Source organism: Petaurus breviceps, unplaced genomic scaffold (assembly GCF_028583685.1).
Source record: "Petaurus breviceps papuanus isolate PSGF00001 unplaced genomic scaffold, PetGlider_PUasm1.0 90919, whole genome shotgun sequence".
Classification (NCBI taxonomy): Eukaryota; Metazoa; Chordata; class Mammalia; order Diprotodontia; family Petauridae; genus Petaurus; species Petaurus breviceps.
In genome coordinates this window covers 35,646,954-35,674,277 of record NW_027187378.1, presented here as the reverse complement: position 1 = coordinate 35,674,277, position 27,324 = coordinate 35,646,954, and the positions used below count along the sequence as shown (strand labels likewise).

The 27,324-nt window shown below is 35.7% G+C and overlaps 1 protein-coding gene across 1 annotated transcript in view; it reads left to right on the top strand.

Annotated features, from left to right (window-relative positions):
• HOOK3 (hook microtubule tethering protein 3) overlaps positions 1–11,678 on the top strand; it is a 126,028-nt gene extending 114,350 nt beyond the window's left edge. Inside the window, exon 22 of the mRNA XM_069075795.1 lies at positions 505–11,678. Coding sequence (XP_068931896.1) covers positions 505–645 — 141 coding nt within the window. The 3' untranslated portion in view covers positions 646–11,678. The remainder of the gene's footprint in view (positions 1–504) is intronic.
• Positions 11,679–27,324: the final 15,646 nt, after the last annotated feature.

Below are 27,324 nucleotides of genomic sequence, written 5' to 3'. Positions count from 1 at the left end.
GGGATTTCAGGAACTTTCTTAATTTGTTTCAAAACACGCGTGCCAGAAGTGAGCACCAACAACATGGCGGTATGTATGGTCCTGTATGTGTTCCCCCAACTTCAAAAATATAAGCAAAATATGTGTTTTCTTTTTCTCGTGATTTATAGACAGTTGGAGCAAATCAACTGCTACTAAGCGATTACTCTTTCTTTTTCTTACAAAATTAATTCTGAGGTGGTTACATGATTGAATATGGATAAAATATATTCTTATATATATTTCTGCCTTCATAATCTATTGCTTGTTCCCTGCAGACTATAAAATTAAGCACTTTTTTCCAAAAGGAAGGTTTGCACCTAATTATTGAGCTAAAATATCTGTTTCTGCATTTTGAAATTTTAACTTTTAATGTCAAACATTTAGTATTTGTGATTCCAATAATAAGGCAAAGAAACATTTGCATGAGGGACTTTAATACTACTGTGCTCCATTAATTTTCATTAACATCTTTCAATTTTCTAGGGCATGACACTGCATAAAAAGGCAGCTGAAGATAGACTTGCTAGTACAGGTTCAGGGCAATCGTTCCTGGCCAGACAAAGGCAGGCAACAAGTGCAAGAAGGTCTTACCCTGGCCACGTCCAGCCAGCCACAGCAAGGTAGAGAAGCCTAGTCATTGTGGAAAAGTAACCGACCTCCCTTCAAAGCAAACTTCTGTTGCACGTGACAACATTTCAGGAAATTCAGCCAGCTTATTTTCTGTCTGTGTACTGTGTTGATTCTGTTATTCTGCATTTCAGGCATTTTTTTTTTCCTATATCTGTAATGAGCTAGTTTCTTCTGTTATTTCTTTTGGAGTCTTTTTTTTCTTCCTTTTAATGTGCCAAAATTTTTGAGATATCCAATAAAGAGTGTTGTATAACATTCTCTTTACTTGTATAAAAATGTCACCACTTGCCCAATGATGTAAGCTTTGTAATTACACTAAATTTCCTGTCAATAATTAACGTAAAATTTATATTTAAGAATGTCTTTGTTTAAAGGGAAATAATCTTTTTATGATATATTAATCAATTTTAAATTGTTTTCTGAAAGCTCCTCAAATAACAAGTATACTTTACTGCATAAAATGATTAAGAAATGTACTTTTTGCAAAGACTTGAATATATAAAAGCAGAGGTGCTAAAAATTCAAATCTTATCTGAAGCACCTGATTGAACTTTTCTTCAGAGAAAAATGAATTTTTTCTTTGATTTGCAGAATTTCTTGTTCTCTTACAATGAGCATTAATAGAAAAGTGTAATAACTTTGACAACTGTCAAATTTTCTTATTTTTAACACTTTCATTTATTTCCTGATATATTGTTTACTGGCAGAAGTGAATGCTTTATTAGAAGCAAAGTCAAGAAATACATTTTTTATGGTTATTGCATCATGAGTTTAAATGAAGGCTTTTATTTAACTCTTAATCATAGAGTATTGCTCTAGCTCTTTGACTATTGTTAATGTTGATGGTTTCACCTATCCTCACCAACTAAAAGGTTATTTTTTTTTTTGCCTTTTTTTTTGGAGGGCACTTGGGGTTAAGTGACTTGCCCAAGGTCACACAGCTAGTTTTTGTGTTAAGCGTCTGAGGCCGGATTTGAGCTCAGGTCCTCCTGACTCCTGGGCCAGTGCTCTACCCACTGCGCCACCTAGCCGCCCCTAAAAGGTTATTTTAATATATTTTCAAATAATCTTCTTTTTAAGTATTTTCATTGTTGAAGTTTCCCACTTTTGTTTTATTGTTTTCCTGATCATTTATTACTTAACCTTTTATTTAGCACCTTAAGACAGGTGGCTGACTTCCTGTGTTTATATTCCACTTTGGCTTCATCATTGTAAAGTCTTGTATAATTTGTGCATATAAAGTGACAACTCAGTTTTTTCAGGCTAAGAATTTTTCTTAATACTAAGTGAGTGGGGGTTTGTTATGTAATATCCTCCTTTTATGGTTTGTCTCAAAGTGCTTACATGACAAACAGATTGTAAGTCATAATTACCTACTTAAGAAATGATTGTAAATTAAGTGTTGACTGGAAAGCACTTTGAATAAGTGTATGAGGTGCTATATAAATGCTAAATGTCATTCATTTGGAAATTGTATGCCTTCAGTCTGGTCTTCCCTGTTGAATTGTTTAAGTTCACTACCTTAATTGTGTAATTTCCTTATCCCCATTTTTTTCTTGTAGGTTGGCCCACTTTTAAAGAGCACAATGTATGTAAAATTGGCAGTGATTTTTTAAATGAGTCTCCTATTATAATAACTTCTTTTAAAAGAGGCTATTCCTTATTCATGAATTGGCCATGTTTGGGGCCAGAGTTTGGTTCAATATATTAAATTTGAATAAGTATCTTTATGCCCAGTATTACTTCAGTAAGCATTTATTAAGCACTTATGTGTAACAGTTTATGCTAATTTTGACCTTAACATAAAATACTAAATTTCAGCTTCCAAACACAATCTGCTAGGTGAACTAATTAATGAAGTTTGAAAAATATTTTATAATTTTATTATCAAGATTGAAATTTAATTTGGATTTTCAAAAACTATATTCAGAAATTTTATTTCATTAGTTTATTTTTTTATATACAGCACACATGCAAATATTAAACAGTAAAAAAAAAAATCTTTTTAAACTCCAAAGGAAAGGAACAGTTAGGTATTAGAAATATATAGAAAAATGACTCAGAAGAAGCCCTGATTTTGTTATTGGTCTTATAACGTTTTCTTTGTAAGTTTAAAAGTAAAGAAAGTTGTATTCTGTAGTATGAACATTACTGATGTTAATCACACCTTTTCTGCCAGCTGTCACCTGAGCATCTATATTTGCAATTAGATCACACATCAGCATGAAAACAGAGGTGATGAGTACCATGATGTGCACTGAGGAATTCCTGAAAGTTCATAGATTCAGGCTGCTTCAATTAAAATGCATAATATTTTTATGGGAGTAGGATTTGACAGGTTATTTTTTGGTTGCAGCTTACTCCTGTGTCTTAACACAGAATTGGAAACTGAAGCTACATTTGAAGCAAATCTAGTTAAGATAAGTGAAAGGAAAGGAGGATCCTGTGAGTTACTTAATGAAATTAATAGCTTTGAATAGTAGGGTTAGGTTTTAATTGTAGTTTGCTATTATCTTTGTGCAACCACTGTCAGCCCCAGGGACACATTTCTAAATTGGGTTAAGAAGATGCCAAACTTATTGCAGGAGGACTTATTTCTGATGTTTCCTTGGAATCTTTTGCATGCTGTTGTTTTTGTGTTTACATTTGTAATGTTGGCCTTCTTTTGAATTCTTTTCCATTTAGAATGTTGTCTCTTGATACATAGAAGAAATTGTAAAAATTCTATTTTTTCATAACCTTTATAAGAAACAGGATCTAAATATGCTATATGGTATGTGTGACTGAGGGCCAAGAGTAACATTTTTAACTTTGCATTCTCTCAGCCTTCTTGTTCCTAAACACAAGTGTGGTGAGAATCTTTGTACATCTTCTGTATAAAATAATGGCTAATAATAATGTCTCAGGATTGTGAGGTTTAGTTAGGTAAATACAAGGAATTTTGAAGAAGTTAATAACTGTATACACTTAAAAATACTATTACATGTGACTTTTTTTCCTTGTTTCAGAAATTTCTTACGTGTATTGTCTACCTGAAGTTATAATTTGTTTCTGTGGAACTAATTATGGTATGAATAAAAACACAGTATTATTTTATTTGGTTGGGGTTGTGATAGTAATGGAATGTGGAAGATCAAAACATGACATCATTCAAAATACAGCATTTACTAAGTGTGATTAATAATCTCCAAGTACTACCCCACCCCAGGACCTTCCAATCATTCAATCAATTACACAGTCCCTGTTCTAAATACTACTCCACCCCTAGGCTGTACCTTCCTTTAGTCCACCACAAAGCCCCTCTTCTCAAATGGAGATTAGTTTCCAAACATAAGTAAAAGTACATTCATTTGTTCAATCACAGAGCACAAAAAGGTCAAAAGTTCCCCACCCCTGGATCACAATTGAATCTACCCCAGAGTTATATCAAGTTTAAGCACAGCACTTAATACCCAAATGGAGGTCTTTTCTTCATCTTGACACCATGCAAGTTCTCAGCAATCTTAGTTCCTGGGGAGACAAGGCTTAGCAAGGCCACAAGATACATTGCCAGTCCCTCCATTAATTCATCCTCTGTCTGTAGGACAGTCCTAGAACCCTTGAAAACATTAGCAAAACCCTCTCCTAGGATTTCTGTAAACATACAACAAGAAAATCCTTCTTCAGGGCTTCTGAACCAACAGAAAGGTTCCCAGACCCCTGCAACAACAGCACCGTCCTTCACCAGTGGACAGTATTCACTCTGTCTGCAGGACAGTCTCCAGACCCCTGCAACAACAGCACTGTCCTTCACCAGTGGACAGTATCCACTCTCTGTCTGCAGGACAGTCTCAGGGCTTCTTAACCAAAAGCCGGGTTCCAGGACTTCTTCAACAACAGCACTGTCTTTCACCAGTGGACAAATCTGGCAAAAGAACATCAAAACAGACAGACAAAGTAGCAGCAAAACAGCCATGTCTCCTCAGTCCTTGGCAGCTCTGGGGGCAGGTCTCAAAAGTCCAGGGCAATTCAAAGAGGCCACCAGCAATTCTCTTAGTCTCTCTCCCTGCCTCCACGTGGGTGCTGCTTCCAAAAAAGGTCTTCCGCCTCTCTCTTGTCTCTCCAAATCTATGTCACCAGCTCCTCCCAGTTCAGGACTCTCTTTTCACATCAACAAGTCCATCCCACAGGTGGGATCAACAAGCTCTGGGTTTTAACACAATCAATTTGAAAACCAAGCCCAATACAGGGGAATCTCCACATTCCGTTACTATCACAGGGGTGAACTATTAGTGTAAGTCTGTGGAATTTATTAGAACAAGTATCCATTTTTATGCAAAGGATTGTTTTCATTCTGAGGAGGGGAGTAAGATGAAAAATAGCAAAAGGTGAAAATGTAGCATTTTAATGGCATTGAAGTATCACAGTGTAGAATATCCCTTAGAGGATTTTATCCTTGCTATCCAGGTATCCAGGGTTCTAGATTTTTTTTTTTAATGATCTGGAGCTCAATAATATCTGCTCACATACTCCACTTCAGAAATAGATTATTTCTTATTTCCCTAGGACCTAGGATATTAATTGATACCCTTTTTAAATTAGTTTTGATTTCATTCGAGGGTGGGATGTGTTCTACTGATGAATTACTTCATTGATTTTTAAAATAGCTTTTTGACTAAATCACAATAATCTTGTAAGATTAGGTGTCATTTTGAAAATCTATGTAGTGTACAGAAAGTACTTACACATTTTAACCTTAACAAGACAACAGTTCATCAGTCAGTGGGGAAAAAAGCTGAATCTGGAGTCAGGGGTCCTAGATTCAAATCCTGCCTCAGTTGCTTAATAGCTGTGTAGTGTTACACACACACACACACACACACCCCCTTCTAAGGTCTCTTCTAGTTCTAAATTTATGACCCCATTATCTGGATTAATAATGCTATTCTTACCATCTACTAATCTTTTGAATGTGAAACCTCCTCTGGAACAGAAATCTTATTTTACAAATATATAAATCCTAGGCCTTAGGAACGTAAAAAGTCTTTTCCTCCCTCTTACATTCAATTGCTGTATTTGAAATTTATCTGAAACAGAGTAAAAATCCAGTTACTAGAAGTGAATAAATTAGTTTTACAGCTGTGTAGAGTATATATTTGTTATAAAACTGTGAGAAAGGTACCAGATTTTCCAGGCTTTGAGACATCTGCATTATAAAAGGATCTGTCTTTAGAGACTGCCATTGTAGAGATGGAGCAGTCTGTTTGTTAAAAGTAAAGACAACTTGACATAAATTTAAGAGACTGTATTAAACTAAAGGAAAAATGAGAAAGCAAAACCGTTAGCATACTTTTTATGTACTTTCTGAGTTTTTCTTCATGAAATCAGCAAGCCAATATAAAGTTTAGAGGAGAAATAGAATTTACCTCAAGAGAATACGAAGTTTCTGGGCTTTCCATCCAATCAAAATAATCTGTTTTCTTGCTCATTCTCTTCAGCTTGCCAGAATGGCAGCTTACTTCATATTGGTTCCTCTTATATATAAAATTGGGCTTTGTGAGTCATTCTTTGTAATGATAGTGATTAGACTATTTTACATCTTTGTAATGTTTGGAGGAAAATATGCTAGATGTGACTCTAATTTTTTGCTTTCTATAAAGCATCTAAAGAACAGTGTACATTCCTTTTATTGAAAATTTTCATTGAATATCAAGGGTAAAATATTCTATTGAAGAAAAAAAAATCCTTAGCCTCTTCTGTTCTGTAACAAATTGGTTTTTTAACTCACCCAGTACCACAGAAAAGATAAAGTTAAATGCTATGAAGGTGAATAAAAGTGATTTTTTTTTTTGTAAATTGTTAGTATGGTACAAGTATGATGGCTTCAGTTTTTTTTTATTTTAAATGACTTGCATATGTCTTGGAAAATTATGTAATCGTTATTGACACCTCTTTTCCCCCTTCTAAAACCATTTAGTCATCCAGTGTTCATGCAATGTCAACCTTTGTGGATATGAATAATTGTAAAATTGTTGCATGACACTTTCTTGAAATAGAGAACTACTTGGTTTTCTTGTGCTACAAGAAGATAAAGTATCATTAGCTTCTCCAAGAAGCAAAGGCCAAGCAGGACTTGGTAATTGTATGAATTTTGGAAATGCTGAGAGCCAGAAATCCTACTAACACCACTAGTCAGTATAATTTGAGGCCACTTTTCTATATCTGTAACTGGGAGAACATGATATCAGGGACAAAATGTAGGAGAGAGGAACTTATTTGGATAAGAAATAGGTAACGTCCAGTATCAAAGAATAAGATTTACACAAATTACATTCCCAAAGGTAATAAATAGTTCAATAAAAATTTGTGCTTCTATTGTACATGGGAATTAGCTCTGTTAACATTTTCATGTGCTCTTCCTGTCATTGTTATTAGAGAAACAAGTATTTAACCTTGTTAATAAACCTTTAAACAGAAGCACTGTTTATGAATTTTCGAATTGTTCATTTCTATTGTAGATGCTGGCCAAATCGTATATCTTTTGGTGAGCAGTTTGAAGGCATGTTCTGTATAATTATTTGGATTGATAATATTCTTTCTAAAGTAATTCCTAAGGCTCTCCTTAGTTTATTACAGTCTGTAGTATGGTAAGAATGATTTAATTATTGAAAATCATGGCCAGAATGGTTCTCAGTTTCCTTAAAGCAACTACTCTCTGCTCCTGCCACTTCCTTCTTCCAGTTTTGAAAAGGACTTCCAGAGAACTACAGGTTTCCACAGGGTAACAACTTTAGGAGCACCTTAAAAGTAAATATGGTCATTTAGTTTGTCTGTTCTGTCATTTCCAGACCCTACCCCAATACTGCTCTAGGTGTTAGAGTTCTTAGGATTAAAATGAGTGAACTTAATAATGGAAAACCTCTAGCTTATTTGCCTATCTAGAAGAAGATTAAAACAAGCCAGATAATAGTCCCATGATAAGAAGAAGGTTGTCTATCACAGCAATGGAAGCAGAGAAGAAATAGACAAAAGGATAGGCAAATAGAATGATTTTTTAATATATAAACACATACATATCCTATTTCTTTAGATCAGTAATGGTCTTTCTGAACTCTAAAAACTAGTGATGACAATTGATGACTTCAGATTAGGAAGAGGTGCTAATATAGAAATGCAAAGGGGACATTGGGGAGATAGTCTTGATAGTATATTTGTCATGTGCTATGACACACTATATACACTCTCAACATGTAATTTGAGCATTCATAATAGTACAGGGTGTGTCTTTAATGTTTTACCTACTTCTAATAATCATTTATGTATTATTTATACTTTTCTTCAACACTCGGTGCACTTTACAAATACATCATTAATTCTTTCTATATTTCTCCCCATGTATTCTTTCTGTCTTTTCTATGAGAATGATCTAGAAGGATGGCCCAAATAGATGTTCCTAAATAGGTGAAATTCTAAGCCTACAGCAAAAAACCTCTTTCTTTTCAGCCCAGTTAGACCTAATGGCAATTAGTTGCCTTTTTTTATAGAGCCCATTAATTTAGCAAAAGTGTTCAATTAAGTCCTTTTTAAACTTTGGGCCTAGTAACCATATGTTTTTCTGATGCTAAATCATATAGCTCAATCATCCACTTGTTTGCCAGCTTTGAATGATTGGATCGTCAAGCTTTGCATTTGCAGATCTACATCGTTAACTTTGAGAGGAATCCTTCTTGAGACAAAAATCTTGCAGAGTAAAGCAGATCATTGACTGAACCCTAAAATTATCTTTTATACCCCCTGAAATTTGTTATATTCCTCTAAATTTCTACCACTACCACCCCCCAAAATAAACAATTTATATTTATCTCTTTTCTTCCTAAATTAATAGTTTTTTCTCCACCAAGGAAAAGTATTTGCCAAGAGCTAAACTCAGTCTCCACTGAGTTGGTTATTTTAGAACTTTTTTCATAGACTTTTAATGCAAGGAGGTTTTCTTAACTTCTTTGTGTCTTCCTCACAAAATGAAAAGAACTCACTTTGCTCTAAATAGACTTCTGTGTCATCACAAATACCCAAATTTAAGAAGGGAAGTGGTTTGAGGAGCTATGTTCTTTTTATGATATTCTCATCCTGGAAGTCTCAAAGTATATGTTGTTGATGGTAAACTTGGCTATTTATTGTGTTAATGTTTTCTTTGCCAAAGTTTTCAACTCAGTCTGTTATGGGAGTTTTGTGTCACCTGTCCTGTCCTCACACACACACACACACACACACACACACACTGCCATCATGTCTACAGTTTTATATTAGGAATCAATGAGAAGGTCAAAGTCATGTTATAATCAAGTCACTGGAATGTATATGCTCCATAGGGCATTGCTCTTTCTAGTAAATGCCAAAGATTAAATCAGTTTACCAATAAGGGTAATAGACAACACTTTCTTGGGCTTAATTTTTTCTTCAAGATGTGAGGTGTACTGTCTTCTACTGTTTGTCTACAGTATTGTTTCTAATACTGGAGTACTTAAATGAGTCTGATCAGGTAGAAGAGAGGCAGATGGTGAGTCAAAAGAAGTCTGTACTTCTTTTCCTTCAACAGCAGTGCTATTTTATAATTCTGAAATGGAAAATCAATTATTAGCCCCTTCAGGAAAGGAATTCAGACTGTTTTGGTATCAGCATCACCGAGTACAAATCTAGGAATTGCTCAGATATTTCAGTGAATGAACAAATAAATATATGTTTTAACCTAGTTGGGGCCAAATAGTGTTTTTGGTTCAAAGTCCCTTCTCTGTATAATTTTTATTGTAGCATATTGTTGAACTAGGTAGCATGCAATTGTACTCCATTCTTGGGTGTTCAGAGAAGTACTAGAGAGATGTCATCCCAGAAGAAATGAGAGGCAATCAATTTACTTTAGGCCATTTAGGGTATTTTGTAGCATAGTTTAAAAGAACTGTTTGACCTATCATTCCTGAAATTCATATCTAGCCCTTTACACTTATTTTTAATGTGGTTGGGTTTTTTTAAATCATGTGACCTGTACTGAAATAATGTTTCCTTAGCACTTTATTTCTCAATGAAGTAGAGCTTTATCCATTACATAAATATTGTGAGCTATTTTCATTTTTAATAGTGGTTAAATGTTACTCTTTTTATTTCTGGGATACAATTATATAACTATAATGTGATTTATTCACCAAGGACTGTTGAGTACATAATCTATTTTGAAGTTTTGTCTTTAAAACATTACATACTGCTTAATTTCTGTAATGCATTACAGCATAATGAAACTTTCCACCTTTTTTCATTTTTTCTTCTTCAACTAATTTAGTGCCCCTTCAGTGTCTCCAGTCCCCAAGTTGTCTAATGCCCCTCACCCCTAAAATGTAGTGAGATCCAAGCAAACTCTTAATGTTTTTATTGGTAGTTTTTATCTTTGTGATCTAACTTGAATTATTAACATTAAGCATATCATTGACTTTTATGTATGAAGCAAATTGTAACTCAGTCATTGGGATAATACATCTTTTATTGTTTTTGAAATAACATGGATCCTGTTACTGAAGCACTTGTATATTCATAAAGATCTATGCTTATCTGTTAAAATGTTTGGTGAAATTATGTAGATTACTAATGATTTTTTCCATTAATTTAGTTGCTCTTAATGCAGACCGTCCTATTTAGTAGTCTTTATGTTTGTCTATTCCTTTTTAAAGAAAACAAATTAGATAAACAATTTTTCCATATAACTAAAATCCAAATAAATCAAATCAGAACAGATTATTATGAAAATCTTACAAATGCGTATTGGTGAATAGAGTACTTAGTAGTCATCCTTTGGTAATCCGATTCAATGTCATGTTTTACTGAAAAAACTTATTTTGGATTAAGGAAAATTTTCAGTTTGCTTGAAATAAATAATTCAGCATAACTACAAAAAAAATTATTGCACATGCACAATTTGTTTGGGTCCTTTGTGCTTTGATTATTATAGTGGTATTTTTTCCTTAACAGGTTGTCTTTTGTTTAATGTTCAAATGCACTAAAATATTCCATTTTCTGTTAAGATGTCACATTTGCCAGTACAAAAGTACCACAATTCTTTGTACTATTGGGGAGATTAATTTTCAAAACTATCTTTTAGTATTTTAAATATTTCAACATCTACCAGATGTTTGCACCACTTAAGATTTTGATTTTGGACATATAATATTAAAATTCAAACGTGAACTAATAATTTGCCTTAATCTACTTTTGCCTTCGGGTTGGGGGGAGATAATGAATAGTTAAAAAAAAAAAGAAAGAAAGAAAAAGGCCTTTTTTTTTGCCATTTAGTGCTTAAAGCTTTTCAGATGATCTGAAAAATGACAGTACATTAGATTTGGAATTGTATTTTACTTACAATTCCAGTTCTGGTATAGCCTTACATTTATGTCTTAAATATCATAGAATCTTCTGTGGATTATTGTTTTTTGTAATCTGACAGTTTATATCCACCCTGCATTTTGCCACTTTCTAAATGGAAGTTGCTAGATATATTGAAAACTTATGATGCTACAATTTCATTTATGATTGAAAGTGATGGGTGTTGCGATGTAGGGCTCTTCTTGATTATGGAGTTATCTATATGTAATTGAGTCTAAGCATTTTTTCAACATTTATTCTGTGCTGAGTATGGTTGAATTAGCCACTTTTATTTTCTGAGCAGAAACTTGTTTGAAAGTCTTCAGTAAAAACTTGACTAAAGTACCACCACTCCCCTTGCCCCAAAACTGTCCAGAAATCTATCAGAAAATGGATTTGTAATATGTTGAAATATTGTATTGCTTTTTGTTTTCATTTTAGTCTTATTACTGCCAAATTGTATGGTATTGTTAAGGATACGTGCATTATATATATGCATATAAAATATATGTATATGTATATGAAAATTAAAACAAGATTTGGTCAAACTATATTTTCCCATTGAATACATTAATGTTTTCAAGGCTGCAAAAAGTGTACAGTTGTGAAACAAGTTGTAAATAAAGACTTGTATAAAAATTAAACTTGGAGTTTTGGTGTATGTGGTTAAACTATTAAGATGCAAGATGATTTTTAAAGGTGTTTTTCATTTAGTAAATTTATATTTATTTACATAGTGCTTTTAAGTTTTGCAAAACACCTACCAAAGTCCTTTTTATTGAGCAAGGGAATGTAGTTCAAGTACTCTCATAGGGAGGAAAAAAAAAACACTCAGAAAGGGGAAGTTACATAGTAACCATTTGTAGCAGCAAGCACCCAAGCGTGCTCAGGGTGGTTGCCCATACAGGTTCTTGGATCCGCTTTGATAAAGGGAAGTAACTCAAAATGGGTTAACAAGCTTACTTTAATCAGTCAGACATATATCGTTTACCTTGTTCAGGGGTAAAAGGTCAGCACCCCGAACTTCAAAGTACACAGGCAGAATTATCAAGACAGAAACAGATCAAGTAGACAGCTTTCCAAACTGTCCAACCATTACATCCATACCCAGTCAACATCTGGGTTTCCACATCTGGGTTTTTCAAAGGGGGGGGGGGGGGGTGCGGCCCTGGACAACGGCTTCCCAGAATACAGATCAAATCACAGAACACTTCTCAAACTGAGCCCCCAAAACAAAGCTGCACATCAGAGCTTATATAGCCTTCTCCTGACTCAGAGAATGTAACAACCTTCTGGACTCACTGGCCGATCAAGAAGTATCTACTGAAAAACAAGCCTCCCACCCCAGGCTCCAGGTGCACTTTAGCCTAGGAGCAGGGAAGATCTTTAAATTTGCATTTCCATTACACCATTCTAAACAAGGACTTAAACCAGTGTCTTCAAGTCCAGTGTTCTTTTTATTAAACCATATTGCCTTTACATATGGCATTACCCAAGGCATCATATAAATGAGCTGGAATATGCTAATTAAAGGAACAAATATATTTATCAAGGGCTTTCTATGTTCCAAGCATTGTGGATACAAATAAGATAATTGGACAGTTTTTAGTCCTGGGCATTGGTGTGCTAATAAATGTTTAATAACCAGTTTCTGTGGGGGAGAAGGGGATGTAAGTATGACATACTTAGACATTTAATCTGCAGTATTAACATTTTCTCAATCACTTTCTTAAGTCTAGACCAGGGATCAGCATCCAGGCACTGCCCATTTTTGTTCAACCATTGAGTTAATTTATATTTGTTGTATTTGAAAAGGTGAACACCATTCTTGGGAGTATTGTTTGCATAGTTTATTGACCCCTGGTTTAGATAATCAAAACAATCAACCCCTGATTTATGTTTGCCATTTTTCCAAAGTGTAAAAGGACATACTAAACTCTGAGATTTAGTCAGTAAGGACAGGCTCTGGCACACTTCTGGACCTAGGTCACATGAGGAATTAGAGATAAGGTTAGATATGATTCAGAATTCTCACAAATAGAGCTGGAAAACTAGTTGTAATAGTAAAGATGTGGTCACAACCACTAGCTACACTCTCAGACACTGGACTTCAAACTATTTGAGCTTCATAACAACCCTATCCAGGTAAATACTGGAGATATAATTGCAATTTTATAGATGGAGAAAAAAGTTCAGAGACAAAGTAATTTGCCCAATGTTACACTAAGTATCAGGAGCAGAATTCTCACTGGCTTTCCTACCTCCAAGACCAGCATTCTATCCTCTTAATTTATCCTCCCTCTATTTGTACAGTGTTTAGCACAAAGCTTGCCACAGAGTAGGCACTCTATATAAATGCGACTTCCTTCCCTTCTCTTATCAAATCTAAATTTGCTGCTTGATCCAGTATACCACCTTCAATCTGTCCCCATCTCACCTGTCTTACTATCATTCATCCCTAGCACAAACTCTTTGCTTCCATAAAGACAGCTTCTTAATATTCCATAAGCATACTAATACTTGCTACATGCCTATTTTTACCAGGGTTCATTTACCTTGAGCCTTACTTTGCTCTATATCTTCATTCTGCCTACTCTTCCAAATCCCACCTGTCTAGTTCCCATTTATCTCCTACAAACAGATCTGACAAGTGTTTATTAAGGCATCTTCTTGCATGCAAATCACTGGGAATGCAAAGATGTTGAAAAACACACTCTTCAAAGAGCTATTGTCTATGTCACACAATTTAACATTGATTTTATACTTGATTATATTCTCTCTAACAAGAAAGGAGTTGTAATACAGTTAATATTAAGGATTTTTTAAATGAATATTTGAAGGAAAATTAAATCAGTGCCCCCTAGAAACCAATTCGCTTTTGAAGATACATTAAAAGAAATTAAGGAAAATCTGGCATAACGTAACTAGCTTAAGTTGAAAAAGGAACAAGATGAAACAATAGTTGAGAAGTTGGAATTATCTGTGGATAATGTAATAAAATTATGGATTGAGTAAGAAATAGAAGGCAAAGTGACTTGTGCCTGTGGCATCACAGGACCTTCTTATGCTGTCCTTACCACACACAGGGAGTGCACTGCCACAGGCATGTCAGAACCCATCAGTTAGGAGAGTGGGCATGCAAGAGTACATTAGGGAACATTGTGACTAGAACACGTGTTGAAAGGTAACCTAGAAGTCCAGTATTTAAAGGTTGCAGGGCAACTAATGTCTTCTGGTGATGTCACTGCACCATTTTCACTGTGCCTGTATTCCCCAGGTGTGAAATCTCTACTGGAAGTGTTTCCCAAGTCCTCCCTAATCTGTTGAATGCAAGTGACTGTTGGGCCTGCAGTATGGGCATTGCACTACTGGTCTTATGTTGGCTGCTGGGCAGCTAATGTTGGAGGAAACCTTCGAGGCCATTAAGCCTAACTCCTTCATTTTTCAGATGAGGAAACAGGCTGATAAAAGTTAAATTACTTGCCCAAAGCTGGTCATTCAAGCAGGATTTGAACTTTGGTCTTCCCAACTCCAAGCCTAGTTAATTCTCTTTCATTGTGATACATAGATGTCATCTTTTTAAACTTCATTTCTTCATAGCTGCCTGTAGGTTCCCATCTCAGCTACAGATTGCCAGGGTAAAGTGACTGGAACCTCTCTCTCTGTTAAGGGTGAGTGGATAGCTCTTCAGGCATAGCTACTACAATCAGCTAACAAAAACTAGGTAGATTGTGCTTCAGACTAAGATTAAATCTTCATCTTTATGTCTAAAAACCAGAACTGCCTAGTATGTGATAGGACATACAAAGACAAAAATAAAATCATTCCTGCCCTCCAAGCAGCTTTTGTTTTATCTGAGGCAACATGTAGACTTATAAGTTAATATAAAATACATAGAAAAAAAGAGAATTTCCAAGGGATGGGAGAGAGATCCCAGCAACCAAGAAAAACAAGAAAGGCTTCCTAAATAAAGTAGGACCTAAACTAAGATTAGAAGGAAGCAGGGATGAAGTAAGTATGCATCCCAAGTATGAGGAACAAGCTATCTAAGACACAAAGCCAAGAGATGGCTTGTTGTGTGAGGGACCTATATATATACCTATCTCATTAAGAGTTAGACATTTCCAAGATCTTTCCTGGCCTAGCCAAATGAATTTGAGCCAGAACAAAAGGTAAGCTAAACAGGTTCACCACTAAGCCCACAGTTTTTTCCTTTATGATGCATATCTGTCAGCATCAAAACTGGTTGATTTGGTGCGCTATTTTGGTGGTGGAAAAACCTAGTTGTCTCCCTATATATTTCCTGAAAGATTTAACTTCTGGTCACTCTGTGCTTGTAAGTCTTCACTGCTAATGTTTTATGCAGCTTATGCTGATCTGGATTCCCAAAGGCTATGCCTAAGGAATATAAATTTGAGCAAGTTGAGGATAGCCTGGGGGACAGACTGAATCTTCTCTCTGGGCCAATCTAGCTAAGTATGTAGGGGATTATCAAAAGGCTGCCTACTAGTTGATGAATTCAGGTATTCCGTTCATGACAATCCCTTACAGCTCATGTATAGCCTAATAAAATTATTACTCTAATGACTAAAGGCCTAGATAGAGACTAAGAGATGAATTGCTCAATAAATTTGCTTCTGTTTTCTTTTCTAGATAGTATGACCTTTGCACCAGAAATGGCAGGACTAAAAACAGCTATCAGGGAGTTGATACCCAAGATAAGTATTTTTTTTGCTTTTTGGAGGGCAATTGGGGTTAAGTGACTTGCCCAAAGTCACGTGGCTAGTAAGTGTGTCAAGTGTCTGAGGTCGGATTTGAACTCAGGTCCTCCTGACTCCAGGGCCAGTGCTCTATTCACTGCGCCACCTAACCACCCCTTAAGTATACTTTTTTGAGAAAAAATACATAGAGAACTAAGTCAAATCTATAAGAATACCAATTATTCCACAACTAATAAATGGCCAAAGGATATGAATAGGCAGTTTTCAGAAGAAATCAGAGTTATCTATAGTCATATGAAAAAATTATCTAAATCACTATTGATTAGAGAAGTACAAAGTAAAACAACCCTGAGATACCACCTCACACCTATTAGGCTGGCAAATATGACAGAAAAGGAAAATGACAAATGTTGAAGGGGATGTGTGGCACAGTGGATAGAGCCTCAGACGCTTGATGCATGACCCTGGACAAGTCACTTAACTCTGCCTCATTTGTAAAATGAGCTGGAAAAGGAAATGGCAAACCACTCCAGTATCTTTGCCAAGAAAATCCCAAACAACTGAGCATGGCACTGTTGGTAGTGTTGTGAACTGATTCAACAATTCTGGAGAGCAATTTGGAACAATGCCCAGAGAGCTACAAAACTTTGCATACCCTTTGACCCAGCAATACCATTACTAAGTCTGTATCCCAAAAAGATTCAAAAAGACAAAAAAGAAAAGGACCAATATATACACAAAAATATTTATGATGACTCTTTATGGTGGCCATGAATTGGAAATTGAGGGGATGCCCATCAATTGGGGAATGACTGAATAAATTGTGGTATATGAATGTATTGGAACACTATTGTTCTATAAGAAATGATGAGCAGGTAGATTTCAAAAAAACCTGAAAAGATTTACATGAACTGATCCTGAGTAAAGTGAGCAGAACTAGGAGAACATTGTATACAGTAACAGCAACATTGTGTGATGACCAACTTTGATAGACTTAACTCTTCTCAGCAATGCAATGATCTAAGACAATTCCAAGGGACTCATAATGGAAGCATACTATTTTCTCTTTTTTTTCTTGTAGTTTTTCCCTTTTGTTCTGATTTTTCTTTCACAACATGAATAAAGTGGAAATATGTTTAATATGATTATACTATATGATAGCCTATCAGATTTCATGCTGTATTGGGAAAGAGTCTAGGAGGGAGGGAGAAAATATTTTGGAACTCAAAATCTTACAAAAGTAGTTGTTGGAAACTATCTTTGCATGTAATTGGAAAGAAATAAAATACTATTAAATGGGGAAAAATAAAATCCTTACTCTTAAAAAAATAAAATAACTGAAGACAATGTAACAAAAAAAAAAAAAAAGAAAGCAAGAAAGAAATGACAAGCAAGATGGTTCAGAAAAACCTGGGAAGATTTATATGAACTAATGCTAAGTGAAGTGAGCAGAACCAAAAAATACTGTACCCAGTAACAGAAATACTGTACAATGATCAACTGTGATTGATTGATAAGCTATTCTTAGCAATATAATGATCCAAGACAATTTCAACAAACTTATGGTGAAAAATGTTATCCATCTCCAGAGAAAGAACTGATGAAGTGTGAAAGCAGATAGAAGCATACTCTTTTTTTTTTACTTTATTTTTCTTGATTTTTTTTTTGGTCTGTGTTTTCTTTCACAGCTTGGCTAGCATGGAAATATATTTTGCTTAACTGCCTTATATAGTTTGTACTGAGTCACTTGCCTTCTTAGGGAAGGGAAGGAAGGGAGAGGGAGAGAGTTTGGAACTCAAAATTTTAAAAGATATGTTAACTTCTTTTGCATGTAATTGGCAAAAAATATAAAAATCCTGGTTGAAAAAAAAGAGAGAAAGAGAAAAAAATAGAAACATTCACCATAGATTCCCTCTTTTCCCCTTCTGCATGTTTCAAAACCCCTTTTTCATTTAATTCTGCAAACTGGCTTCTAATGTCTTTACTCAATTGAAACTTATCTTTCCAAAGTCACCAGTGACCTCCTAATTGCCAAATGTGAGGGCTTTTTCCCTATTTTCATTCTGCTTGAATTAAGTACTATTGATTGCCCCCTCTTATTGATTACACTCTTCCTCCTTGATTTTCTTGACACTACTATCTTGATTCTCCTCTTTCTTATCTGACTATTCCTTTTCAGTATCCTTTGCTGCAGCATCACCTACAACAAACATTTAAGGAACAAGTAATCCCTATACTATATAATTTGTTTTCAAAAGTAGAAATAGCATTCTACTCAGTACTTAAGATAAATATGGATCTGACTCCTAAACCAGAGAATGATAAGGCAGAGAAAGAGAACTACATACCAACATCATTAATGAATATCTATAAAAATTTATAAAACTCTGGCAAGAACATGGTAATAAATTTTTTAATTCATTTTAACTAAGGTAGGCTTATGACAGGAAATTAAAAGTAGTTATAATATTAATAAAACTAGTGATTTGTGATTTTATCAATTTACTCTATGGATTCAAAGTACAATTCCTCTCCTTTTGTGAAAAGGTCAAAAATATAAATACTAGATATTGAATAGTTTTAATATTTATTAATGTAGAATAAAATTACCACTGGGAAAGGAGTTTTCTTTAGTTCATTATATAATCATATAGAGGCTTGAGATAATTAAAGAGAAAAAGGTTTCAATTTTATACATTAATAAGAAACTGCATTCATGCATCAAGATTTCTTGATGGAGATGGGCTTTAGAGGGTGGGATTAGGGAGGAGCTAAGGTGGGGCCAGTGTTTAAAGGAACATGCATTTTAAATGTACCTGCACAGGGGGTATTGCCCCACAATTCACTGGGAAAAAGCCCAAGGGGGGCTACCTGGAGGTGTGGTTTTAGGCTTGAAACATCACTAAGTCAGCTAGTGGTCAAGGGCTGACTGAGAAGTGCCCAGTCTTCCACCCATCAGTGTCATGTTTGACAAGATTGATGTCTGGAAACCAATGCTAATGGAGACTCAGTGTGTGGATAATAGGCTAAGGAGTTAACCCAGAGATAGGGTCCTAAAGGATTCCTGGAGGCAGCCAAGGAATCAACCTAGAGATAAGGTACTGAAGGATTTATGGGGGCATCGGGACACTATACAAGGGGGAGATAATAGTTGCCTAAGCTGGAATGTTTATAGATACTTTTGTGAAGGATTCACACGTGTAGCTTGTCACTGTTCCAAGCTGAGATAAACAATTCATGAGTTGTTGCTGGGCAGAGTTAATGTTCTGAGGCTTAGGGGGCGGGGCGGGGGGAGTGTGATTTTACAAACTGGTTTTACAGACTGATGTTACAAATTGGTATTACAAATTGAGTTTACAAATTGATTTTACAAAATAGATCCCAAGCACCCCATCAGGTGAGGGATTGAGAAAATGACAGTAAAAGAAAGAAAGTGAATCATTATGTTTTGAAAGTGCAATTCTGTTATTTTCAAGGTTTACTCTGAAATTAGAGTCACTAAAAAGAGAAACACTTAAAAGAAACTAGAAAGAGTTTACTCCGATGGTGTAGGCCTGAAAATCAAAAGGTGATGAAAAGTATTGAAAACAGGAAACAATAATTTTTTAATGCAACTCAATTTTTTATTCTGTAACAGAAAGTATACAGAACTAGTCGTTTTTCACCCATGTTGGCACAATCCAAGGCTTTCATCTTTGTCAGATATCATGATATTCAGCATGGGCCAAAGGAAAAGGTTAGGATTTAGTAAAGTATTACAGAAAGTTCAAGGAAATTTTAGATCTCATTGTGAGAAGAGGAAAATAGGAAGATTTCCATGCCTGTAAAGTTATGAACTCTATTTGGAGGTTCTTGCTTCTTCTTTGGGAAGTTAAAATTAATTTTGAAATTTCTCATGATTACCAAAACTTTATTTCATAGATTCTTAAAAATTCTTGTAGATGTGGAAAAGTAACTGAAATCATGTAATATGATTTAAAATTGAGCAATTTAAAATTTTGATTTATATGGGATTGATAAATTCGTTGAGAAAAATTATTACTCAAGTGTAGTTGATCTGTACTCTGGATGGTAACTATTATTGCCACTCTTTCAACCATTCTGTACTAGTCTCTGAATGCAATGATACCAAAATTGGTAGATGAGCAGAGTGGTTTTTTCCCAATTGAGACAATTGAGAAATGCATTCTGGATTAATGTCATTAGCCTTGAAATAAGTTGTATGTCTGTTTTGAATCCATGATATTGTTTTATGTTAGCATTGTGCTCATAGTTTCTTGCATTGTGATTCTGGGAAACCAACAGATAGAAGAAATGAGTCTCCTGACTCAGTTTTGTACTGTGATACTTCTTTTCTAGACAGGAGAGTTTCCCACCTGGTAGATCATAAACCTGACTCTGATACCCTGTAAATAATGTGAAATTCTGTTGCATAATTTATTGTTGTTCAGTTGTGTTCAACACTTCATGATCCCACGTGGGGTTTTCTTGGCAAAGATACTGGAGTGGTTTGCCATTTTCTTCTCCAGCTCATTTTACAGAGGAAGAAACAGAGTAAGTGACTTGCCCAGGGTCACACAGCTAGTAAGTGTTTGAAGTCAAATTTGAATTCAGGTCTTCCTAACTCCAGGCCCAGCTCTCTATCCACTGTCCCATTTAGCTGTCATTGCATAATTGACATTTTGGCATTTCCAAAAATTTATTTATGTATTTATATATTTTACGTCAAACATAACTGAATGGGTTTTATCCTGTTATATTTATGATAGGTTTCTCTGCTTGTGAGAGAGGCTTTAGGCTTAGGTCTGAAGAATGGTCTTGATAATGTTATAACTAGGTCCCTCCTCCCTTTATGGCAAATTTCTCTCACTAAGATAGATGAACTTCAAAGGTTTTATAATGAATCTTATTGTTACAAACATCTGGCAAATCTGGGCTACTATGGGATGAAGGTATAAAGGACCCTTTTGCTTTTATTTCTATTTTAAATTTGTGGCCATTACTTGTCTTAACCTCCTAACCTAGGCAACTAGAGCAAAATCAATTCTTAAAGTTGCCAACTCTTTGCTCATTGATTTTATAAACTTATATCCATGTATAAGACTATGTCCTTATGGTCTCACAGAAACATATTCTCAAAGAGAGAAAGTGATAAAGAAGCAAAAAGTTCTAACTCTTGAATAATAAACCTAACTTTGAGAAAGGCAACTAGATCAGATGATTTCCACTTGAGGCTAAGATATATGTTGTTGGTTTCCAGATATTTTCCAAATGGTAAAGAATATACTTAGAGGACTCAAGATATCTTCTTTTTTTTCCTTTTTGGAGGGAATAAGGCAGGGCAGTTGGGGTTAAGTGACTTGCCCAAGGTCACACAGGCTAGTAATTGTTAAGTATCTGAGTCTGAATTTGAACTCAGGTTCTCCTGACTCCAGGCCCGGTGCTCTATTCACTGCCACCTAGCTGCTCCGAAGATATCTTCTACTATATTAATAGCCTTATGATTTCTGCTGTTTTGTCAGTGAAAACAATGACAAAAGGCCAAGAAAAGAAAACTGTCCTAAATGATATAGTTTTACATTTTATCCTGAAGGTAAAGGGCAATGACTGAACTTCCTTTAGGTTCATTTGAAAGTCCACAGATGAATTTTATACAAATGCCTAAATACACAGGTTTTGGAGGTGTTTTGGTAATTGTCTGTAATCTTTCAAGTTGGATTGCATCTTGTTAGGGTGCGAGATGACTCAGTGAAGTTTCCTCATTTCTTTTAACTCCCTGTTACATTCCTATCTCTTCTCCATACTTTGTAAACCAGTTCAGTCTCAAGTAACTCATGACTTTCTGAAAATGAGGTAATTATAAAGAAAACCATACTAGTCCATTTCTGATTGGGCACTTCCAAATTTGGTGAAAGGAATACATAATGAAGGACTGAAACTACTTTGTGCCAATTAGAAAGATTGTGAGCTTGCCTCACCAGCCAATGGTGAGGTAGGACAGGTTAGAGGTGAAGTCAGGATCAGGACAAGAGAAGCCCTCAAGCTTCCACATTTTGCACTCTCTGGCAGACTCCATTTGAGATACAGGGGCAGTGCCCTTTCTCATGAGAAAAAATAAAGACCTTTTCTGATTTCAGACTCAGACTCTGAACTTTTTCATCTCACACATTAAAAATAAAGTTTTTAGAAGAAAGACAAAGACGTCAGAGTTAGATGAGGCAGGCTCATTTTACAGTTCTTGCAAGAAGCAGGTGGGATGCTGAGACAGATACACACCTACAGAAACAATATCAAGCAATTATATCCCTGTCCAGCAATGCAAAGTCCCTCCCTCATTTCCTCACTGGCTGAGTACTCTGAAGTGTACAACTTCCCAGTATGCCTATTACATTTCCCCTCCTGCTACATAAGTTGCATGTGCATTAAAATGACCTTAGCTCCTTCAGGGGGAAGAGAAGTTAATACTCATAAAGCTATTAAGCATGTGTGTTTCATTTTGCACCTGTGGACTAAACCACTTTTCTGTTTTTCTCCTAGTTCTGAGAATTGTTATTGCAAGAAAAACACACTTTGGGGGCTAGATGGCACAGTGAATAAAGCACTGGCCCTGGAGTCAGGAGGACCTGTATTCAAATCCAGCCTTAGACACTTAACACTTACTAGCTGTGTGATCTCAGGCAAGTCACTTAACCCCAATTGTACTGCCTTCCCCTCTCCAAAAAAACAAAACAAGACAAACCTCCTTCCCTTCACCTGTGTGGAAACATAATCTTTATATCTCACAATCTTTACATGGAGAAGTGATATAAAAGATATAAAGAACTTTTAGATTATGTTTTTTCCAGTTTGTAGTTTTTGTCTGTTAATGTCAAACAACTGAAGGGATCATTTTACAAGTCAGATTCTCAAGGATATATTTTTTAAGATTCTTCCACTAGCCTATAGATAGCATTGTTCATACCAAGTACAGGGTTCAGGCAGAATGGAGCAAATAAATAGAACGTAAAATTAAAATTCTTCATAATTTTAGATGAGTTACTGGTAGCCTAATTTGATGTTCTTTGTTTAACTCCATAAGATCTGCACTGGCTTTCACCTCATGAACTAAAGTTTGGGAAGGCCAATGTAATTAGGTTTTGTCAGGCCCTACTAAATTTGCTGTATCACCAATAGATTTGAACAACACTGCCTAAAGGAACTTTCATCAGTGGCATTGTATAACTTGGAACTCTGTAAATCTCTCCTAGAAACAAGATGGAAAGATCCATCCCGGGAATGTGTTAACAACTGACACTGAAATGGGAAAACTCCAAGGAAATGATTTATATATACATTTCTCTCAGTGTAAGTGGTCCAAACTGGATAATGTGTGGACCATGGTTAGGACAGAGCCCTTTTGACTTAGAATTTCAAAGGAAAAATGTTTCACAGAAGCATACAACTTCATGAAGTAGAGACCCAAAGCAACAGAACAAGAAACCTGGTTTCTAAAGGAACATTAAGAGACATTCCCTGTTCCTTTTTGTCTGCCTGATTATAGAGTATATGATATATACTACTGACATATTATGTACTCAGATATAGTCATAACTACATAATCCTCTTGATTATACAGGAATAAATGAAACTTTCCTTAAAATGATAAATAGTATATATCTAAAACCAAGAACTAACATGATAAGTAATGAAGATACTAAAATACTCTTCAATAAAATCAAAGGTGAAACAAGGATGTTCGGTGTCAGCACTTCTATTTGATATGATACTGAATTAAGGAAATAAGCATAAGTAAAGAAGAAATAAAATTATCACTTTCCTTGCAGATGATAGAATAGCATACTTAAAAAACCCTAATATTCAACTAAAAATGTAAATGAATTATGTCAGTAAACTTTGCAGGATATAAAATAAATCCACACAATTCATCAGCATTTCTATATAATACCAACAAAACCCAGCAGAAAGAGACAGAAAAAATAAATTCCATTTAAAATGACTACAAAATGTATAAAATACTTGGGAGTATTCCTTTTAATATAAACACAAAAAATATACAAATAAAACTACCTTCTGTTTACAGAAATACAGATTAGAAAAATATTAACTGCTCATGAATAGGACAAGTGAATACAATAAAAAATAACAACACTACCTAAATAAATCTTCTTAATTCAATTCCATATCACCAAAGGGTTACTTTTAGAACTAGAAAAGAATATAACAAAATTCTTTTGGGGGAACAAAAGGTCAAGAATCTGAAGACAAATAACAAAGTAAAGTTGAAACCAAGTGGTCCTAGCCATGCCAGATCTCAATCTATATTGTAACATAGTATTATCAAAATAATTTGGTACTGGTTTTAAAAAAAAGTAAAGAACATCATTCAGTGAAACATATTCGCTACACAACATATAAAAGCAAATTAATCTAGTACTTTTGTATTCAATGAACAAAAAAAGCATAGCTACTGAGATAATGACTCACTATTTGACAAAAACATCTAGGAAAATTGAACAGTATGGAAGAAATTAGGTTTAGACAAACATCTCACATATTATACCAAGATAAGCTCCAAATGGATATGTGATCTACATATAAAAAGTCACATCAGAAACAAATTAGAGAAACATGAGAAAAATATCTGTCAGAGCTATGATATGAGAAAAGTTCATGCCCACAAAGCAAGAGAAAGGATAAAATAAATCATTTTCATTACATAAAATTTAAAAGCTGTTAAATAAACATTGTAAAACTAAGATCAGGGAAATGCCTGGAAAAAATCTTTACAGTGAGTTTCTATTACTATGGTTTCCTTTCCAAGATGTATAGGGAACTGATTTAAATTTATAAGATTGAGCCATTCCTCAATTGCTAAAAGGTCTAAGGATATAAACAAGCAGTTCTTAGGGAAGAAACCCAAGCTATCTATACCCATATGAAAAAATGCTCCAAATCACTGCTAATTAGAAAAATGCCAATTAAAGTAATTATGACAGTCTACCTTATACCCATTAGATTGGCAAAAATGATAAAAAAAGGAAAATGATAAATATTGGAGGTGCTGTCATATAAATGAATTGTTGGTTGACTTGTTTACAACCATTCTGAAAAGCAATTTCAAATTGTACCAAAAAAGTTACTTAAAAGTGCATGTTATTTGACCCAGTTTTACCACTGCTAGATAGACCTCTACCCAAAAGAGATCAAAGAAATGGGAAAAAGCCTTATACATACAACAATATTTATAGCAGCTCTTTTTGTGGTAACAAAAAACTAAAAATTAAAGAAGCGTCCATCAATTGGGGAATGGCTGGATATGTTGTGGTATGTGATATAATATTCCTGTGCTACAAGAAATGGGGAAATAGGTCATTTTAAAGATAAATGCTATCTCTTACAGCCTAGCGATAGAATCTCTGGATCAAAGTGTATGCACATTTTAGTCACTTTATTCACATAATTCTAAATTTGCATTCATTTTAAGATGAAGTGAATGTACCGTTAGTTTTGTTTAATTGTTTGTTACAAGAGACCTCTCTTGGATTGGGGATAAAATGTAATTGTAATATAAAAACAAAACATATGAATAAAACCTCTTTTTTAAAAAAAAAGGATAAAAGAAAGGGGCTGGGCTATGGAGAGCTTTAAATGTCAAACACAGGAATTTGCATTTGATCACAAAGGTAACCAATCCACTGCAGTTCACTGAATTGGGGATGAGAACAGGGTTAAACCTTCATTTTAGAAAAATCACTTGGGAATCTGAGTGAAAGATGAATTGAAATGGAAAAAGACTTGAGGCAGAGAGATCAATAAGAACTCTATTGTCCTAGTCCTGAGGAGAGGTGAAGAGGGTCTGAAACAAAGTGATGGCATGTGGGTAGAGATTGGGATTTAGAGGTGTTATCATGGTAGAACAAGTACCTATATAAATATATACAAAATAAACGAAGTGTTGAAATGTATTGAAAAATCTCACCTTAACTCTTACACCCTGATGGTGAACTGGATTTAAGTGAGGCATTCTCTCTTGCTGAGTCATGGAAATCCAGTGGATGATGGCAATGGCCCCAGGGTGCAGAGGATGACCTTGGCATCTTTGATGTCTGACCAAACTAGGTGCCCCACAGCACCAGCAGCCTTCCAGGCCACTGAATGATTTGGAACAAATTGTTCTCATCTACCCATTCCACTGGGGGAAATCTTGGGGCAGACATCCCCCTAACTCACCAATGGGTTTCAGATCTGTCCATTACCCTGTGCATGTTACAGTTTCTGGGAGCCACAGATGAGATTTGGGTGAGTCGGGTGGACACCAAAGGCGGATGAGTAGCCCTGAAATATATCGTGGTTAACTTTACCCTCTTCTAGGGGCGGCCAGGTGGCTCAGCGAGTAGGGGCACCCGCTCCAGTATCGGGATGACCTGGATCAAATCCGGGCTCAGATACTCAGCACCACACCCAGAAATAACTGGCCGTGTAACCATGAGCAAGTTACTTAACCCCGATCAGAGAAGATTGAGATGTTGATCGCGGAGAGGAAGCCTCCTCCATTTTTGTGAAGAAGGGTCTGGGAAACAACTGAATTATTCTAGTTGAGGAAGTCAAAACTGTAGTTTAATATATTTTGATATTCTCCTTGTTCAAAGCTCTTTTAAATATTACCTCAAATTGACTTGGGAGAGATGCCGGAAGGCATGGGGGAAGGGGAAGATGGAGAAACCGTCAGTTTGGATGTTTAGGGTGGTTAAGTAGAGCGCTGGGCTGGGAATCAGAAAGACTCATCTTCATGAGTTCAATTCTGGCCTCAGACACTTACTAGCTGTGTGACCCAGGGCAAGTCACTTCACCGTGTTTGCCTCAGTTTCCTCATCTGTAAAATGAGCTGGAGGAGGAAATGGCAAACCAATCCAGTATTTTTGCCAAGAAAACCCCAAATGGAGTCATGAAGATTCGGACCCGATTGAAACTATTCCACAACTCTCTAGGTTTAGGCTAGAAATGCTTAATTTGTAATGTTAAATAAATTGTTTCTGGCAGATTTGTGCCTCAAATGCAAAGTATATATCTTAATATTCTTTATTGGACAAAAGTAGGAGGTTTTTGTGGGGAAAGGGATGACAGGCCTCGAGAAGGTCTTTGGGACAATGTTTGGAACTAAACGATGAGGTGGGAGATAATGAAGTCAGAAGGCACAGAGAAGGGAGACGGAAAGCCTGTGATGCGGGCAGGAAAGGAGTCCCAGTGGGGTCAATTAGGGTCCTGAGAAGGAAAGGCTCATTATGACGGAGAGACACAGGCAGCCGGCCCCCACCTGCTTGACAAGGCAGACACCAAGGTCGGGGAAACTCCAAGTGCACCCGCGCTTGCGCACTCGCAACCCTCTCCTTTCGCGCCTTCCTTCCGCCTCCGCCCCGCCCCCTCCCCCCAGTCGGCTTTCCCTCGAGGGTGGTAGGAATTTGGACCAAAAAACAGGGCTGCGCTCGCCCGCGTCTCTATGGTTGGCTAGGCGACCGGAAGGGGAAGAAGGGAAGGAGGCGGATAGAGTAAGGAGCAGGGCTGCTGCCGC